This window comes from Anas platyrhynchos, chromosome 32 (assembly GCF_047663525.1).
Source record: "Anas platyrhynchos isolate ZD024472 breed Pekin duck chromosome 32, IASCAAS_PekinDuck_T2T, whole genome shotgun sequence".
NCBI classification, from domain to species: Eukaryota; Metazoa; Chordata; class Aves; order Anseriformes; family Anatidae; genus Anas; species Anas platyrhynchos.
The window spans coordinates 2,223,741-2,243,640 of record NC_092619.1 but is presented as its reverse complement, the minus strand read 5'-3'; the positions used below and the strand labels follow the sequence as shown (position 1 = coordinate 2,243,640).

Here is a 19,900-nt window from a genome sequence, read left to right as displayed (position 1 = left end):
TTATTCACCCAGCTTTCCCCTGGCCTCCCCAAATGTGTCACCCTGTTGGGGGTAGCTTCCTGAAAGCCTTTGTGACCTCAGAGGCTCTGCCTCCCTGCTGTTGGCCAGCCAGGGGCTGGGACAGAAGTGACCTCACAGCCAGCATCCACAGGGCTACAAGGAGCTGTTGTGCTCAGGAAGCCTCTTCCCAGCCCACCCAGGAGCACCAGGTGCATGCCCTTCACAGTCCCTCGGGTACTTTGTCTTCCAACCAGCTCATGCTTCAGAAGGTCTTCTGCATGTCCAGACTCACGTTTCCTCATGCAGCCTTTAGCAACTCCATGGCATCCTAAAGGAAATGCCCACCCATGTGTGGAAAAGTGATTCAAGGACTGAATATATACTTTGGGAAAACATATATTTTAGGCAAATTCAGCAGAGAAGGAGTTGATGTGACAGTTATGATGACTAGGATTGCTTTATTCAGATGGTATTCTAGGGCACCGTACCTCCAATGGGAAGTGAACTTTAGACTCTCTCTGTCCCACTGGAATTCATGGCCAGCTCCCTTAGGGAACAGCTTATGGCACTTGGGCTCATTCAGTTTCATCTCACCACACCCACACCGGATGCAGTCTCATATGGACAAGGGAAACATGGACTCCTGATGTAGTCATTTAGTGTCCATATCCAAAGGAAGAAACCATCTGTGTGAGCGGGGGCGAGAGCCCAGCGCTGGGAACAGTGGTTGCAAGGGGCTGCTCTTGGACCATTGGCCTGAGGCAGCATCTGCCAGGGTGTCCAGAGAACAAGGTCCAAACCCAGCCCCTGCTCTGCTGGTCCTCCCTGACTCTCCCAGGAAGACAGCCTTTCATGCTGTGGATACGGGCCGGTGAAGTCAAAATCTCATGGGTGCTGGGCACCAACAGGCAGGAATGGAATCATCACTCCCTGACTAAAATATGATCCTGGGACTCCTATCTTATCTGCCTGAGTCCACAGAGAAACAAGCAAAGCCAGGAGCCTCATTCAAGTCCGTTCCTTTGAAATATCCATGAGAGCATCTTTGGGAGAAGAGCTGGGCTTTCAGGCACTGCCCTGAGCAGATCCCCTTTTATACTGGAGATGCTGGTATGAAGCCAGCTGTGTTAGAGAAGAGCCCCTGGCCAGTCCCTGCCAGTGGACACAGGACTGCCCCACAGCAGCACAGTGAGCAAGCGACAAGAGCAATCAGTCCTTGCAGCAACACAAGAGCTCCGTAGGAGAGTGTGGGAGGTGAAATGGAGAGCTGATTTGGACAGACCAAGCCCTGGGGCTCCCTGGCAGTGCTGCTGTGCCAGGACTCTTTTCCCCTCAACCTCTGCACACAGCCAAGTGCCACCACTTTTCTCTGAGGAAGCATCTCAGGCAAGCAAGACATTGCAGGAACCATCTTTTTATTTAAATAGACATTAAATATTTAGTTGCCCATTAAATACACCTCTTTTATACTAAGTCTCAGAGTCACATGAGACATTCAGTAGTGAACTGGAAGGGGAAGAAAAAGGACTTTTTTATTTTGTTAAAATATATCACTACATAAATAAAGCAAAAAAAAGCAAAACAAAACAAAACAAAAACAAACAAAACAAAACAAACAAACAAACAAAAAAAAGATCTTCCTTGGCCTTTAATGAGTAACATTATGAGTGATATGCAATGGACATGCAGTTATTTGCTTCTCAAAAACCTCCAGTCATCACTTTCCACACTGCATCCTTCAGCTCCTGGTTCCTCATGCTGTAGATGAGGGGGTTCACTGCTGGAGGCACCACCGAGTACAGAACTGCCAGCAAAAGATTAAGGGAGGAGGAGGACACGGAGGGGGGTTTCAGGTAGGCAAATGTGCCACTGCTGATGAACAGGGAGACCACGGCCAGGTGAGGGAGGCATGTGGAAAAGGCTTTGTGCTGGCCCTGCTGCGAGGGGATCCTCAGCACAACTCTGAAGATCTGCACATAGGACAGCACAAGGAAAACAAAACAACCAAATAATAAACAGACACTAACCACAATAGGCCCAAATTCTCTGAGGTAGGCTTCTGAGCAGGAGAGCTTGAGGATCTGGGGAAGTTCACAGAAGAACTGGTCCAGGGCATTGCCTTGGCAGAGGGGGAGGGAAAAGGTATTGGCAGTGTGAAGCACAGCATAGAGAAAAGTACTACCCCAGGCAGCTGCTGCCATGTTGACACAAGTCCTGCTGGTCATTATTGTCCCATAGCGCAGGGGTTTGCAAATGGCAATGTAGCGGTCATAGGCCATGATCGTGAGTAGGTAAAATTCTGCTGTGACAAAGACAACAAAGAAAAAGACCTGGGTAGCACAGCCTGCATAGGAAATGGCTGTGGTATCCCATAGGGAGTTGGCCATGGCTTTGGGAACAGTGGTGGTAATAGTGCCCAGGTCAAGGAGGGCGAGGTTGAGGAGGTAGATGTACATGGGGGTGTGGAGGTGGTGGTCGCAGGCTACGGCGGTGAGGATGAGGCCGTTGCCCAGGAGGGCAGCCAGGTAGATGCCCAGGAAAAGCCCGAAGTGCAGGAGCTGCATCTCGCGTGTGTCTGCAAATGCCAACAGGAGGAACTCAGTGGGGAAGCTTCTGTTGGACATTTGCTGCCTCCGGTCATGGATTCCTTTCCATGGAGGAGAAATAGAGTCACAGTAGTGAGACTTGTCTGAGCAAAACTGCTACTGTGTTTCAGAGATTCCTCCTCAACAAGATATACTGTGTCTTCCTTATGAGCTCTGTTTTATTCTCTCTGAGGTGACTCAATGTCCAGGAAGATCTTCTGTGGGCTCAGTAGAAGTCACTATTGCCCTACTAGATCCGGTGAAGAGCACTGGGATGAATCTGTGGTATCCAGTGGCCAGAGGCACCCCTATTTTCAGGTTCCATGCAGGACATCCAGCAATCCCATGAGGAACACTAAAGGTGGTGTTGGTGTTCTCTGTAAGGAGAGGGGTGTGAAGAGAAATTCACAGAATCACAGAATTTCTAGGTTGGAAGAGACCTCAAGATCATCGAGTCCAACCTCTAACCTAACACTAACAGTCCCCACTAAACCATATCCCTAAGCTCTACATCTAAACGTCTTTTAAAGACTTCCAGGGATGGTGACTCCACCACCTCCCTGGGCAGCCTGTTCCAGTGAATTCTGAAAGAGCCCCAGAAAATTCTGGGGCTCTTCATCGACCTACAGTTCTCTTTCAGTGTCATGCTCTGAAAGCCTCAGTGAAGGACACGGCCTGACAACTCCGTTATCATGCCCCATGACTCTCCTTCAGGGCAGGTAAAAGAAATGAGAAACACCAGAGATTTCCTTCCCTTCCGTTAGTGCATGTGCTGGTCTTTCCTATTGTTCTCGCCTAAGGTTGCCCCTGGGGTGCTGTGGATCTGTGAGCAGTCTGAACAAGGCAGCAGCCTCTGGACACCAGCAGGACCCTGCCCTGCTCCTACCAGCCACAGCTTCAGCCCACAGCTCCCTGGGCAGCTCCTCTGCAGGCTGAGTGCTGAGCCTGGCAGGCAGCAGAGGCCCTGCCCCAGCACACTGCCCTGGGGCACAGCATGGACCCTGCTCGGCACCACAGCCCTGGGTACCCTGCCTGCAACCTGGCTTCACAGCCTGCCACCAGCCCTGTGAGAAGGAAACCTCATGTCCTGCCCCTCTGACAGCTTAGGCAGGAAATCATTGATCCAGGAAACAGCCCCATCCTCTGCACTGGAGAAGCCAGTATATACACCAGGAAACCTATATTACTGTAGTTTAGAGCCACAGATCCCTCGGGACTACCAGCCATGGAACTGACAACTGTAGAAGAGACCCCTAGGATACTTGCATCTGCATTGCCCTGCAGACAGAGACTTACCCTGTTCAGGGCTGTGAAGATTTCTCCCGCAGTGAGCTCTCAGCATCCCCCCTCCACACTGCCTTTAACATCTCCTTCCCTTCTCAGCTGCCCTTGTCCCCTGCAGGCAGTGCCCCCAGCCCTGCTGCTGTGCTGTGCAGAGGAGCTGCTCCTGGGCAGAGCTGTCTCTCTGCAGCGCTACCTGCTTGCCAGGAGCTGCCCTTGGCCCCAGGAGCCCAGCCCAGCTCAGCTGCAGAGCTCCATCCCAAGGCCTCACTGTCCCTGCCCTCTCTTGTGTCCCTTGAGATGTCTGTCACTGGGCCTTCAGGGAACCAACTTTGAAACAGGCTGACGCAATCCCCTATGATCCCTCCGTCAGATGAGGAGTGACACTTACTTTCAGCAGTGTCATTTCTCCTATCAGGAGGAGTTGCATCAAAGAATCACCTTGTCCTCTTCCACTTTTAGGCAGAACACCCAGACTGTGACTGGCAGGAATCCCATTTTCCCAAGCTGAGGCAAGAGATCACAAGGACTCAGTTGAGACATCTCATCCTGAGTTTGTTGTCTTAAGGCTCAAATGGGGCCCAGAACTTTCAATACAAAAAGTTGGGATTTCTCTTAACTTCTTCTCAAGTACAGCACCTCTGAGGTGCCAGACGTTGTATAAGATAGAATCCATTAGAACTTCAGAGACTGGAAATGTAAGTATTAGCATTTTGTCGGGGTATGCCTCCTAAAAATATTGCCTTCCTTTTTGCCTTTTCCCTGACATGGGATCTTTACCTTTAGCTAAAAAAATATATAAAACTCCCCGATAACATAACTCTCTCATCCCCCTCTAAGGGACATCCCCTCTCTGACTTCTCCTCTCCAAGCTAAACAAGCCCCGCTCTCTCAGCCTATCCTTGGATAAGAGATACTGCAGTTTCCTCATCGTCTTTGTAGCCCTCCTCTGGACTCTCTTCAGTAGTTCCATGTCCCTGTACTGGGACAGTTCCATGTTCCATGTACTGGGAGGCCCAGAACTGGACACAATACTCCAGTTGAGGCCTCACCAGGGCTGAGTAGAGGGGGACGATCACCTCTCTTGACCTGCTGGCAACACTCTTGGAAATGCACCCCAGGATACTGTTGGCCTTCTTGGCCAAGGGAACATTGCTGGTGCAAGGGAACATTGCTGACTCATGGCTAACATGCTGTCTACCAGGACTGCCTTGTCCTTCTCTGCAGAGCTGCTTTCTAACAGGTCACCGCCCAACCTCTACTGGTGCATGGGGTTATTCTTCCTAGGAGAAGGACCTTGCACTTGCCTTTCTTGAACTTAATGAGGTTCCTCACTGCCTTGCTCCACAGTCTACCGAGGTCCCTCCAAATGGCGTCACAGACTTCTGGAGTATCAGCCCCTCCTCCCAGTTTTGTATCTTCAGCACATTTGCTAAGGTTGCACTCTGTTGCATTGTCTAGGATCAATAAGTTGAACAAGACTGGACCCAGTACTGACCCCTGGGGGACAGCTGGGGATGTTCAGCCTGGAGATGAGAAGGCTCCAGGGTGACCTCATTGCAAATTTTCAGTACTTAAAGAGAGCTTATTAAAAAGATGGAGGGCCTTTTTTTTTTTTTTTTTTTTCTCAATCACTTAATGACAGGAGAAAGGGGAATGGTTCTAAACTAAAAGAGGGGAGATTTAGGTTATGGGTGAGGCTCACATGGGTTTCTTTGTGGAACTATTGGAGAGCGTCCAGAGAAGGACTACAGAGATGATGAAGGACCTAAGGGGTAGACGTATGAGGAGCGGCTGAGGTCACTTGGCCTGTTCAGCCTGGAAAAGAGGAGGCTGAGGGGAGACCTCATCGTGGTCTACAGCTTCCTTACGAGGGAGAGTGGAGGGGCAGGCGCCGAATTATTTTCTTTGTTTACTATTTTATTATTTTCAGTGGTCGCCCACTGGAACAGGCTCCCCACGGACATAGTCACGGCACCAAGCCTGCTGAAGTTTAAGAAGGGTTTGGACAGTGCTCTCAGTCATATGGTCTGAATTTTTGGGTAGACTTGTGTAGTGCCAGTAGTTGAGCTCGATGATCCTTATGGGTCCCTTCCAACTCGGGATATTCTATGATTCTATGATACACCAGCCATCTGCGAAAAGGCGGCCTATCAGGCCCTTAGGCACAACACCCACCTGCACAGCCATGGGCCTCCTCTTGAGATCCTGAGGCACAGGTGACCTACCTCAGAAGAACATCCCCACCCATCTCCTTGAGCCCTATGACCTGGCCAGATCTATATCAGCCTCTTGGGGCCAACCTGATTTGATTACATGATCAGAGTGCAGGGATTTGGGAGTTAGGTCTTCAGGTTAGGGTCTAGGGATTAGATCTTGCTTTCCAGGTTTAGGGATTTGGCAGAGTCTTAGACGGAGGCTTTGGTGTTCTGCTTTGGATAGCCAGTCACTGTTTAAGGTATGGGCTAGATTTTTGGTTACGGTTTTATTATCTGCTTTGTTTGGGGATGAGGGCTGCTATTAAAACTGTGAATTTAATAATAGAAATTAAAGGCCTGAGATTAGGGTGATCAATAGGTTAAGACTAATGGTAACAGGAGATGTGTTTGGAGTTTGAGTTCAAGGTAGGATTTGATGTTGGGGATTAGAGCAGTGGATTTGTTCAGGGTGAGGGATGGCATTTCGGGGAGGACTACGTGTATGTCCTAAGGTTGCAAGTTAGAAATATTGCCAAACTTGAATATTTTCCAGCATCAGCACCCTTACCTGAAACCCTTTTCTCTCTTCCAAATCTTTCCTTTCTCTTAGCCACTTCAGTCTTCTCTCCACCAATCTGCCACTTTATTTTCCTGGCCTTCCCCTGGCCTCTCATACGTGTCATCCTGCCGGGGGCAGCTTTCTAATGGCCTTTATGACCCCGGAGGCTCTGCCTCCCTGCTGTTGGCCAGCCAGGGGCTGGGACAGAAGTGACCTCACAGCCAGCATCCACAGGGCTACAAGGAGCTGTTGTGCTCAGGAGGTCTCTTCCCAGCCTACATCCTCCCCCCCCCAGGAGCAGTGGGTGCAGGGGATGCCCTGCACAGTCCCTCATGTTTCGCCATGTAGCATTCAGCAACACCAGTACATCCTGAAGGAAATGCCCATCTCTGTGTGGAAAAGTGAATCAAGAAATGAATTTTAGGAAAATGGTGAGAACTCTACAGAGAAGGAGTTGGTGTGAAAGTCATGATGTCTAATTTTGCTTTATTTGGCTGGTTTCCCAGGAGACCATACCTCTAAAGAGAAGGGACCTTGAGACTCTGTCTGTCCACATGATAGCAACCTTAGGGAATAGTTTCTGGCACTTGTGTTCACTCAGGTTCATCTCACTGCACCAATACTATGGGCCGTCTCATATAGACAGGGCAAGCGTGGATTCCTGATGTAGTCATTTGGTGTCCTTCCATGTAGAAACAAACCACCTGTGTGAACTGGGTCAAGAGCCCAGTGCTGGGAAAGGTGGTTGTGAGGGGCTGCTCTGGGACCGTTGTCCTGGGGCAGCATCTGCCAGGGTGTCCAGAGAACAAGGGCCCAGCCCAGCCCCTGCTCTGCTGCTCCTCCTTGTCTTTGCCAGGAGACCAGCACAGCCCAGACCCTCCCCAGCTCTCCACACCTCCCTGTCCTCTCCCCAGCCCAGCCCAGCAGAGCAGCCCAGGCTGGAATGCCCCCAAAGCAGCAAGTGGAAAAGTGGAGGGCAGTGGCAGTGTCCCTGCTGCTGACATCTGCAAATTACCTCACCTCCTCGCCTTCCCCTTGTAGAAGAGACACACAAAGCTCATCGAGTCCAACTCATTTTCAATGGCAGGGACATTTTGGGGTGATTCATTCAATCTAGTCTTTGAAATTTCACCAGAGGTTTAACAACTAATTCAGCAGACTGCTTTCTCTGTGCTTGCTGTGTTCCCTGCAGTTGCAGAGCTCTCCTTTGCCTGTTCCAGCCCAGGTTTAGCACCTTACCTCTGGGTGGCTCCACCTTGGACATGTTCATGCTCTGTGGGCTCCGTGCCCTGCTGACTCCCTGGCACACACTGTCCCTGCCAATCCCCTGGGCTCTCCTGGTGACTTGCACTTCCGTCCAGAAAGACACCTGCCCACTTTCACACCTATTGCATGCTGTGGATACAGGCAAGTGAAGTCACCATCTCTATGGGTGCCAGACACCAGCTGGCAATTCCGAAATCAGCCCTTCCTGCCTAAAAGCTGATCCTTGGTGATCAGCTGATCTCGTTGCCCTGATCCCACAGAGAAACAAGCAAAGCAAGGAGCCTCCTTTGAGTCCGTTCCTTTGCAATATCCATAGATGAGATGTGGGAGAAGAGCTGAGCCTTCAAGCACTGCCCTCAGTGCCAGATCCCCTTTCATGCTGGAGGTGCTGGTATGGAGCCTGCTGTGTTAGAGACCCTGGCCTGTGGACAAAGGACTTCCCCACAGCTGCTCAGGTTGCAAGCAACAAGAGCAATCAGAACTCACAGCAACAGAAGGGCTCTGAAGAAGAGTGTGGGACATTAAAGAGAGCGCCTCAGGACAGACCAAACCGTCAGGCTCCCTGGCAATGCTGCTGTGCCAGGACTCTTCTCTCCTCCACCTCTGCACACAGCCAAGTGTCTCTGCAGTTTCACCACAGGTGTCTGAGGAAGGATCTCAGGCAAGAAAGTCACTGCAGGGTCCTTTCTTTTATTTAAATACACAGAGAGCCTGGCTCATTGTTTCCACCAAGTCTTGGAGTCACCCAAGGCAGGTGGATACTGAAATGATGGGGAGGAAAAATGCTATGTCTTTGTACCTTTGCAGACACAATCATAAGCAAGGCAAAAAACAACAACAACAACAACAACAACAAACAGCAAAGCGCACTCACAGAAAACAAACATTTGGGAATATAATGAGTTACATTATGAGTGATATGCAGAAGAAAACAGGCCATTTATTGCTTCTGAAAAACTCCAGTCATCACTTTCCACACTGTATCCTTCAGCTCCTGGTTCCTCATGCTGTAGATGAGGGGGTTCACTGCTGGAGGCACCACCGAGTACAGAACTGCCAGCAAAAGATTCAGGGAGGAAGAGGACATAGAGGGAGGCTTCAGGTAGGTAAATGTGCCACTGCTGATGAACAGGGAGACCACGGCCAGGTGAGGGAGGCATGTGGAAAAGGCTTTGTGCTGGCCCTGCTGCGAGGGGATCCTCAGCACAGCCCTGAAGATCTGCACATAGGACAGCACAAGGAAAACAAAACAGCCAGATGCTAAAACAGCACTAACCACAATAGGCCCAAATTCTCTGAGGTAGGCTTCTGAGCAGGAAAGCCTGAGGATCTGGGGAATTTCACAGAAGAACTGGTCCAGGGCATTGCCTTGGCAGAGGGGGAAGGAAAAGGTATTGGCAGTGTGCAGCACAGCATAGAGAAAAGTACTGCCCCAGGCAGCTGCTGCAATGTTGGCACAAGTTCTGCTGGCCATTACTGTCCCATAGTGCAGAGGTTTGCAGATGGCAATGTAGCGGTCATAGGCCATGATGGTGAGAAGATAAAACTCTGCTGAAAGAAAAAAGAAAAAGAAAAAAACTTGAGCAGCACAACCTGTGTAGGAAATGGCTGTGGTATCCCATAGGGAGTTGGCCATGGCTTTGGGAACAGTGGTGGTAATAGTGCCCAGGTCAAGGAGGGCGAGGTTGAGGAGGAAGAAGTACATGGGAGTGTGGAGGCGGTGGTCGCAGGCTACGGCGGTGAGGATGAGGCCGTTGCCCAGGAGGGCAGCCAGGTAGATGCCCAGGAAGAGCCCGAAGTGCAGGAGCTGCAGCTGGCGTGTGTCTGCAAATGCCAACAGGAGGAACTCTGTGGGGAAGCTGCTGTTGGACATTTGCTGCCTCAGAGCATGGATGGCTGTCATTGGTGGAAAAGACACAGAACAAGTTAGAGAAATTGCTCTCTGCAATACCTATAGCTATAGATTATGTTTCATCAAAACCTCCTCAGCAAGACAGACTACTACTTCCCTTTGCGGAAGATGTTCTCTTGCCTCTAGTACTCAGTTTTAATTCCTAAGTGTGTAGAGAGACCAAACATATCCTGTGTGGGCTCAGCCAGAGTCAGTACTGCCCTACAGCATCTGCTGAAAACCAGTGGGGATGGATCTCAGGTGCCCACTGGACACAGGTGTCTCAGTATTTTAGGTGCTGAGTACAACATCCAAAAATCTGTCAGAAAACAATGAAGTATATAGGTTATAGAGTGTGGAGGAAAACTGAGATTTTTCACAGACCTACAGACCTATTTCAATGGAATAATCTAACAGCCTCAGTGACTGACACAACCAGACAACGCCATTAGCGTTCTCCTGACTACTCTTTAGGGCAGGAAAATGAAAGCAGAGACTCTAGAGAGTGCCTTCCATGCAGGTAGTGCACGAGTTGGTCCATCTTGTCAAGAATCACCCCCAAAGATGCCCTGGGGGTGCTGTAGAGCTGTGAGCTGCCTGCCCCAGGCATCAGCCTCTGGGCACCCTCAGGACCCTGCCCTGCCCTGCCAGGGGGTCCTTCCACCCACAGCTTCTCCCTGTAACACCCTGGACAGCTCCCCAGGCAGGCTGAGTGCTGAGCCTGGCAGGCAGCAGAGGCCCCGCTCCGGCACACAGCCCCTGGGGTACAGCAGGGACCCTGCTCTGCACCACAGCCCTGGACACCCCTGCCGTCACCCTGCCTGCACCATTGGCCAGCCCTGTGAGAAAGAACCATCATGTCCTGTCCTTCAGTTGTTTATGGCAGATAATCACTGTTCCAGAGCCTGTTGTTCTTCTCTTATCCAAACTCTGAGAGTCCTTCTGAAAGCTCCCATAGGCTACAGGATTTGCCAGCAAATCTGGAGATGGCACCAGGAACAACAGCTGTGTTGCCCTGCAGCCTTAGACTTACCCTGTTCAGGACTGTGAAGATTTCTCCTGCAGTGAGCTCTCAGCATCCCCCCTCCACTTTGCCTTTAACATCTCCCTCCCTTCTCTCACTGCCCTTGTCCCCTGCAGGCAGTGCCCCCAGCCCTGCTGCGCTGTGCAGAGGAGCTGCTCCTGGGCAGAGCTGTCTCTCTGCAGTGCTGCCCGCTTGCCAGGAGCTCCCCTTGGACCCAGGAGCCCAGCCCAGCTCATCAGCACAGGGAGCTCTTGACAAGTCCCTGGGCCACCAGGGGAATCACCTTTGAATCATACCCTCACCAGGGGAATTGACTTTGAATCATACTGATGTAATCACTGCTTTTCCTTCTGTCACCTGGGGATGGACACTTCCAGTGCCCTCATTTTCCTAATTCAAAAGAAGAGTTTGGCTTGAGAATTATCCTATTTTGAGACCAGATACCCACAAAGTGACAGGCAGGCAGCATCCCATCCCTTCCAAGCACTTGTTTTTCGGGGGGGGGAGGGAGGGGTGGAAATTTTCACAGAAATTGAAATCCCTCTCTCTACACAAGCTACACAACCAGTTTGGGGTCTTCAGTGTCATAGAAGTATAGAATGTCATAATTTGGAGGGGACCTTAAAGACCATCTTGTTCCAGCCCCGCTGCCATGGTCAGGGGCACCTTCCACATGACCAGGTTGCTACAGGTCCCATCCTCCCTGGCCTTGAACACTACTATTGAGCAGGGTACTACTTCTCAGAAGAACCTTTTCCAGTGCCTCACCAATCTCAAAGTGAAGGTTTCCTGCTTTAGATTTCATGTAAATTTTCTCTATTATATTTTTTTAAACGGTTTCACCTTGGAAGGGTATGGGATCTCCTGAAGATGGTAGCAGCGGAGACACTGACACTGCCCTCTGCTTCTGCATTTGCTGCCTTGGGGCCAGCCCAGCCTGGGCTGCTCTTCTGGGCTGGGCTGGGTTAGACTGGGGAGAGGAGAGAGAGGTGTGGAGAGCTAGGGAGGGTCTGGGCTGGGCTGGCCTCCTGGGAGAGACAGGGAGGAGCTGCAGAGCAGGGGCTGGGCTGGGCCCTTCTTCTCTAAAGGCTGCATGAGGAAATGTGAGTCTGGATGTGTGGCAGGCCTTCTGAAGCATGAGCTGGTTGGTAGTGTGGTGGTTTTACCGTACTGGGCAGCTAAACCCCACAACCGCTCTCTCACTCCCCCTCCTTTAGATGAGGAGGGGGAGAAGTAAAGCAAAGAACAACTCACGGGTTGAGATAAGGATAATTTAATTAAAGGGAAAATAATTATAATAATAAAATAAAGACTACCATGAACTAACAATTTAACTAAGGGGAAATAAAAAGGGAAAGGGGAAAGGGAGGGAAAAAAAGGAAAATAAAAAGAAGGGAGGAAAACAAACAAACAAAATAAATGAAGGCTATATGGAAGTGCAGAGGAAAGAAATTACTCTCTACTTCCCACAAATGAGCGATGATTGACCACGTCCTTGAAGCAAGGCCTCAACGCACGCAGCCGGTGTTCGAGAGGAGGACCGACGTCTTCCAAACGAGAGCCCACCCCTCCCCTCTTCTTCCTGTTTCCACCTTTTATTGCTGAGTGTGACATCACATGGTATGGAATATCCCTTTGATTGGTTTAGGCCAGCTGCCCTAGTGATGTTTCTCTCCTCACCTTTTGCCCACCCCCTAGGAGGGTTAGAGAAAGGCCTAATACTGTGCCACTGCTGCTCAGCAGCAGACACAACACTGGTGTGATAACACTGCTGTTCCAGCTACAAGTACAGAGTACGGCACTGTATGGGCTGCTGCTGGGAAAGTTAACATTCCAGCCAGACCCAATACAGGTAGACAGAGTACCTGAGAGATTGTGCAGGGTATCCCCTGCACCCGGTGCTCCTGGGTGGGCTGGGAAGAGGCCTCCCAAGCACAACAGCTCCTTGTAACACTGTGGATGCTGGTTGTGAGGTCAATTCTGTCCCAGAACCTGGCCGGCCCACAGCAGGGAGGCAGAGCCTCTGAGGTCATAAAGGCCCTCAGAAAGCTGTCCCCAACAGGGTGACACATTTAGGGAAGTCAGGGGAAAGTTGGGAGAAGAATAAGGCAGGTAGAACTGGGGCAGAGAAGAGATGCCTGGCTAAGAGAAAGACCTTGGAGGAGGCAGGGGAGGTGACATGGATCTTGGTAAGGTCATAAAACGCATGGAGTATATAGGTGGGGATGCTCTGCTGAGGTCAGCTGTGCCTCAGGATCTCAGGAGGCAGCAGGAGGCCCATGGCTGTGCAGGTGGCTGGCACTTCTGCCTGAGGGCCTGATGTGCCACCTTCAGGCACATGGCTGGTCTATGAGGGTGTCGTTTTAGCTGTCATGAGAAACTGAGGAGCCACTGACATGCAGATAACATAAATACTTATTTCAAGGTCAGTCTTGCCCTAGGACCTAACAGAGCTTTCACATTGTCTCCTGTCCATCAGAGAAGCTGAAAAGCCATCTGGATATGTATGGCCTTGGAGGATGACAATGACCTTGCTTTTATCTTGCTAGGTGCTGGGCCTCAAAGAGAGTGGATGTTCTTAGAGGGTGTCAATTGTGCCTTAGAAACTCTGAATCCAGAAGGAAGCAATTGGTTTTGGTGGGGACTGTCAGGTCACTTCTGCCTCTGGATCTGAGAGGCCAGCAGCAGGAGCATGGCTGGGCAAGTGACTGGGAGGTCCCATCTTTCTGAAGTAGCTGCCAGGTCAACCCTTGCCTCCTGGCTGGCAGGTGGGCTTTTAGGCTCACATCTGCCAGCGTCTCTCACAGGCCATCAGAAGGCACCTGTCTGGCAAGGTGCTTGTGTGATGCCCTCTGCCCAAGTACCTGAAAGGCCCATGCAGTATCAGCCTTGGCTGTGGATTGTCAAGTCTCTTGTGCCTCAGTATGAGAGAGAGCAACAAAAATGTCAAACTGACAGGCCTATAGTTCCCCAGGTCGACCCTCCAGCCCTTCTTGTAGATGGGTGTCACATTTGCTAGTCGCCAGTCGACTGGGACCTCCCCCGATAGCCAGGACTGTTGATAAATGACGGAAAGTGGCTTGGCCAGCTCCTCTGCCAGTTCTCTAAGTATCCCCAGGTGAATCCCATCTGGCCCCATCGACCAAGTACCATAGCAGGTCACCAACCACTTTCTCATGGATAGTGTGCCATTAAGATTTCCTTCTTGAAGAGCGCCCAGCCTTCCTGGACTCCTCTGCCCTTCAGAACTGCCTCCCAAGGGACTCTGACAACCAGTGTCCTGAACAGCTCAAGGTCAGCCCTCTGGAAGTCCAATACAGCAGTTTTACTGGTCCCCTTCCTGGCTCTTTTGAGAATGAAGAACTCTACCATCTCATGGTCACTCTGCCCAAGACAGTTTCCAAACACCACATCTCCCACCAGTTCTTCTCTGTTTGTGAACAGAAAGTCTAGCGGGGCACCACCCCTGGTAGGCTCCCTAACCAGCTGCGTCAGGAAGCTATCTTCCACGCTCTCCAGAAACCTCCTAGACTGCTTTCTCTGGGCTGTATTGCACTTCCAGGATATATCTGGGAAGTTGAAGTCCCCCACAAGAACAAGCACTGTCGATTTCGCAACTTCTGCCAGCTGCCTGTAGACTCTTCATCAGTCTCCTCATCCTGGTTTGGCGGTCTATAACAGACCCCGACCAGGATGCTTCCCCTGTTGGCCTTCCCACTGATCCTAACCCATAGGGACTCAACCTTATCATTCCCAGCCTCAAGTTTCACAACATCAAAACTCTCTCTAATATAGAGAGCCATACCACCACCCCTTCCATGCTGCCTCTCCCTTCTGAAGAGCCTATAGCCAGACATTGCAGCACTCCAGTCATGAGAGTGGTTCCATCACATTTCCATGATGGCAACCAAGTCATAGCCTGCCTGCCGCACGATAGCTTCCAGCTCCTTCTGTTTGTTACCCATGCTGCATGCATTAGTGTAGATGCAGTTCATTTGGGCCATTGCCTTCTCTCCCAGCCTTGCCATTGTTTCCCCTGGCACAGCTCCAACAAGCCTTGTTTCAGCCCCATCCCCCTTCTTACCTAGTTTAAAGCCCTCTCAGTGAGCCCCGCCAGCTCCTGGCCCAGAATCCATTTCCCCCTAAAAGATAGGGACCTGTCTGCAGCCATTAGGCTGGGTGCCAAGTAAAGCACCCCATGTTCAAAAAAACACCAAAATTTCTGTCTTGGCACCAGCCTCTGAGCCACATGTTTATCAGGTGGGCTTTCCCTGTCCTCTCTGTACCCCTGTAGGGATAGACGAAAACACCACCTGTACACCCGCTCCATCCACTAATCGTCTCAGCCCCCTAAAGTCCCGTTTGATGGTCTTCAGGCTTCTTTCTTCAATGTCATCACTGCCAGCCTGGACTATCAAACGAAGATAATAGTCAGAGGGGTGAACCAGGTTGGGAAGTTTTCTGGCAATGTCCCTGACCCTGGCCCCTGGGAGGCAGAAGACTTCCCTACGGGTAGGGTCAGGCCGACGAATAGGGTCCTCTGTTCCCTTGAGAAGGGAGTCACCCACAACAATCACCCTTCTTTCTTTCTTGGTGGAGGCAGTCCTGAGGCGTGGAGTCGACTTCCTCGCCTTAGGCATCCTCATGGGTAGACTTTCTACCTCTTCCTCACCTACTGGTCTCTCGAGCTCCAGGGCCTCAAACCTGTTGTGTAAGGGCACCTGGGAAGGTGGGGCCCATAGTGGGGGGCATCACCTGCGATGTCGAGCAGGGACCTGTCTCCATTCCTCTTCAACTCCTCCCTCTGCCCAACAGCAACAGGGCAGGGGGTCCACCCCCATTTGGAGTGTCTAACCCCACTACCTGTTCTTCAGGCCCTGCAGGGCATTGCTCCACAAGTCTATCTCCTGCCCACACTCCCTGATATCCCTCAACCTCTCCACCTCCTCCTTGAGTTCTGCCACCAGGCAGATCAGGTCAGATGGTAGCAAAAGGCTTAGACACTCCCTGCATCCAGAGACCTGAACTGCTGCATTTTTGAGCGGGTAGTCAGTCTGGATGTGTACAGACTTCTTAGAGAGATCACGGTGCCTGGTGGAGACGATTGCAGCCTAGCTAGCGGTAGACTGCCATTGGAGGAGGTGTTCCTATGGGTGGGGGGGAACACTCTGCCCTCCCTGCTCACCCTGTCTGCCACACGAACTGCCGAACTGACTGCCACGCCACTCCCTTCTGACGTGCCACGCCCTGGTCACTTGCGCTCCCTAGGGGCAGCTTCTGAACATCTAGGGAGGGGGCGCTGCTGGCTCCGCCTATGCCTTGTTCTCACCTCTTTCACCTCCCTCGTGAGGGCTGCCGGGTCCTGACAGTTCCCTCAAGTGGGCTCGATGCCAGAATAATTAGCCCTGCCTGTCTGATCCCATGCTCCGCTGCAGAACGTTTCTGCCCTGGAGCCAATCGCCTCGGCAAGTGGCTTCAAAATGGTAGTGGCACCCGATTTAGGTGCTTTTTGAAATCTTCCTCCTTAACTACACCATGAAAGCTCTCCAATTATCTGTCCAAGTCTTGAAGACTTGAATAAAACTATGGAAGACATATGGTTCCTTAGGTGTTTCTGGATTGTAATGAGTTCCTTGGTAGATTTTGGTGCTCAGTCTGTGAACCTGAGGTAATGAGAGGAGAATGATGCAATTGCTTGAGCAAGTAAAGTCAGAAGGAAAAGTTGAAGTGATTTGGAGTATTAATGGGCCCCACTGAGGGCTGTTACCAAGAGATTCTCCTCAGGGACTTGTTAGGGCAGATAATTGGAGGCCATGATTACAGATTGACAAAGCACTGTGCTGAGAAAAGTCTCGTTTTGTTTTGGTCAGACAAAAGCAGAAAGGCCAAGGCCTTACCTCAGACTGGAGGAGAAATCCTGCACCCCCATATCTCACTCAGGGCTCTTTCTGGAGTCTGTGGGGTAGGGGGTGATTCTCATAATATCATGTGAAGGACAATAGTATGACACCTCCCAGCATTTGCACACAGTTGAATGGAGAATACATGGTCCCAATGCCATGAGTATAACTTGTCTCCTCATAAGCCATGGCTGCGGGAAAAAAAATGTCAGTGCTGCTGAAGCCTTCTGTTCTTGTCAGAGCCGTCTGCCTTCTCCTCTGCAGGCTTTCCTATGCTGTCCTACTCCTCTCTGAAAGCTGCAGACAGCCACTTCTCTTTCCCACCTTGCTCTCACTCTGCTATTCCCATGATTTCACTGATGCCTCTCCACTCTTGCCAGCTGTCCCTTCAAACACAAGGGTATGGGCTGATCCAAAATCCCTGTGGGTGATCTCTGGACCCACAACACCAGTTCCAGTGCCTCACCTCCAAGTCAAGAACTTCATATGAACATGTAATCTAAATCTACCCTCTTTCAGTTTAAAAGCATTCCCCTTGTCCTAAAACTTCACACTCTGAGAACAAATCTCTCCCCATCTTTTCTGTTGGCCCACTTTATGTAGTGGATGGTCTCCTCAGAACCTTCTCTTCTCCAGGCTGAACAACCCCAATTCCTCAGCCTGCTTAAATAAGAGAGGTGCTCTAGCCCCTTGATCATCTTTGTGGTCCTCGTATGGACTCGCTCTAATAGCTTCATGTCAGTCTTATACTGGGAGACCCAGAGATGAACGCAGAACTCCAGGTGGGATATTGGGAGAGCAGAGTAGAGGGGGAGAATCACCTCACCCATTCTCCTCCCAGCCTGTCTTTGTGCTTGGGATTGCCCTGACCCAGGTGCAGGACCAGATGATGGTTGGACCAGATGATCACAGAATCACAGAATCATTTAGGTTGGAAGAGACCTCCAAGATCAACGAGTCCTACCTCTGACCTAACACTAACTAGTCCTCCACTAAACCATATCACTAAGCTCTACCTCTGAACGACCTTTCAAGACCTCCAGGAATGGTGACTCAACCACTTCCCTGGGCAGCCCATCCCAATGCCTAACAACCCTTTTGGTAAAGAGGTTCTTCCTAATATCCAACCTAAACTGTCACTTCAAATGTCACTCAGATGTCATTCTGCCAACTCTAATATAACTTTGTGTCTGCCTCTGAACAGCTCCCTCCTGCCTCTGCCTGCATTCAAAGTAATCCAATTGCAATGAGACAAGCAGCTTACATGCCGCCTGGTTTGTGCCCACCTGAAACGAGGCAAAAAGAATCCCAGCTCCTGTGGGCTTCTGTAAGGCATGGGACAGGCAGCTAAGCCCCTTTCTAGCCTCTGAACTGCAAACAAAGTATGAGATGCCTGGTTTGATTCAGCTGAAACCCTTCCCTAAGCAGGGGGAGGGAGATCCTTGGGTGGGTGTTCTGCCCAAAACCAGGACATGGAAAAGTGATCCAGTTGACCTTAGTTATCTGAGAGAAGAGGCCCAAACCCTCCTCATCACAACCTCACTTCTGAAAGTTGTAGATTGCAATGAGGTTTCCCCTGAGCCTCCTCTTCTGCAGACTAAACAACCCCAGCTCCCTCAGCTTCTCATCATAGGACTTATGCTCCAGACCCCTCACCAGTTTTGTTGACCTTCTCTGGACATGCTCCAGCACATCGATGTCTGTCTTGTACTGAGGGGCCCAAAACTGAACACAGTACTCCAGGTGTGGCTTCACCAGAGCTGAATACAGGGGGATGATCACCTTGCTGCTCCCGCTGGCTACACTATTTCTAACACAGTCCAGGATACCATTGGCCTTCTTTCCACCTGGGCACGCTGCCGGCTCATGTTCAGCCAAACATCGATCATCACTCCCACGTCCCTTTCCTCTTCACAGCCACTCTGTCCCAAGCCTATAGCATTGCATGGGGTTGTTCTGGCCAAAGTGCAGGATCCGGTGCTTAGCCTTGTTAAACCCCATCCCATTAGCCTCAGCCCAGCCTATCCCAATCCCTCTGAAGGACCACCTTAGCCTCAGGCAGATCAACATTACCTCCCAACTCAGTGTCCTCTGCAAACTTACTGAGGGTACATTCAACCCCTCATCTAGGTCATCAATAAAGGTATACAAGCTAGGCTCCAGTACCAACCCCTGGGTGACGCCACTTGTAACGGGACACCAACTGGACTTAACTCCATTAACCACAACCTGCTGGGCATGGCCCTCCAGCCAGTTCTTCACCCAGAGAAGACTACACACAGCCAGGAGAGATGACCCAAAGGGATTAAACAGATGTTCCAATAGGTGTTCCAGCCCACCATCCCACTACCAAAAGCACCTCCCAGCCTGCAGCAGAGAAGGGGCAGGCTTTCTTGGCCTCCATGGGGGCCCAAGGCAGCAGAAGGTGGGCACTGCAAGGGAGTGCCTCTTGGGGCTTCCCAGAGATCCACTTTGTCTGGAAACTGCCTGTGGCTGGCAGGACGGAAATGTCTCTGTCAGTAGGAATAGTGTTCAGGGACCAGGGGCTCTGTCAACCCCAAAGCCAGCCCCCGATCCTGCTGGATCTAAGATGTGTCCCCTCCCAACCGCTGGATCTTTGAGCTCTTCTCCCCTCCATCAGCCTCAGGGAGATGCCCTGACACCTGGGCAGGGAAGCACAGGACCTGGGGCAAAGGCCCCAGAGGGTTTTAATATGAACAAATACCAACACACAGCATAAAAACAGGGGAATACCAAGAGGGGAAATACCCATGTGTGTCTGCTGACTGCTGGAAAAGGGAGACCATTCCCTGGCACTCACAGCTCTCCCAGGGGCACTGAGCTCTCCTCCCTCCCGGCTGCACCCAGCTGCTCAGCAGGGCTGGGCTCTGCTGGCCTGGGGCTCTGGAACTCTTGTGCATGGGGCTCTGGTGTCACATCCTGGGTGTCCTCATGGGGACATGCCAGAGACACCTCTTCAACATCGTCATAGCCTGTGGTCCCCAGGAAAGGTGACGAGGTGTCTCCCTCAGCTCCAGGGACCCCAGCACTTCTCCGGGAGTGCAGGCTTCCCCCTGTAAGAGTCAAGGCAGGCTGCTGTGGTTGGGCCTGTGGGGTGCCCCTCGGGGCTGTTTATCACTTTCCTCGTCCTCACCAGCCTGAGACATTCGGCCCATTCTCCCAGGCCCCACAAAAT

The 19,900-nt window shown here is 51.2% G+C and overlaps 2 protein-coding genes across 2 annotated transcripts; both read right to left on the bottom strand.

Annotated features, from left to right (window-relative positions):
- Window positions 1–1,700: 1,700 nt before the first annotated feature.
- Window positions 1,701–2,624, bottom strand: LOC140000509 (olfactory receptor 14I1-like). Its single transcript, XM_072030408.1, has one exon. The coding sequence runs from the start codon at window positions 2,622–2,624 to the stop codon at window positions 1,701–1,703; it is 924 nt and encodes a 307-aa protein (XP_071886509.1).
- A 6,205-nt stretch (window positions 2,625–8,829) lies between these two features.
- Window positions 8,830–9,762, bottom strand: LOC140000506 (olfactory receptor 14C36-like). The gene has a single exon (XM_072030403.1). The coding sequence runs from the start codon at window positions 9,760–9,762 to the stop codon at window positions 8,830–8,832; it is 933 nt and encodes a 310-aa protein (XP_071886504.1).
- Between the last annotated feature and the right edge of the window lie 10,138 nt (window positions 9,763–19,900).

Excerpts from the sequence above, each read along its gene's own strand:
- LOC140000509 (XM_072030408.1), bottom strand. The coding sequence starts at position 2,624 with ATGTCCAACAGAAGCTTCCCCACTGAGTTCCTCCTGTTGGCATTTGCA.
- LOC140000506 (XM_072030403.1), bottom strand. The coding sequence starts at position 9,762 with ATGTCCAACAGCAGCTTCCCCACAGAGTTCCTCCTGTTGGCATTTGCA.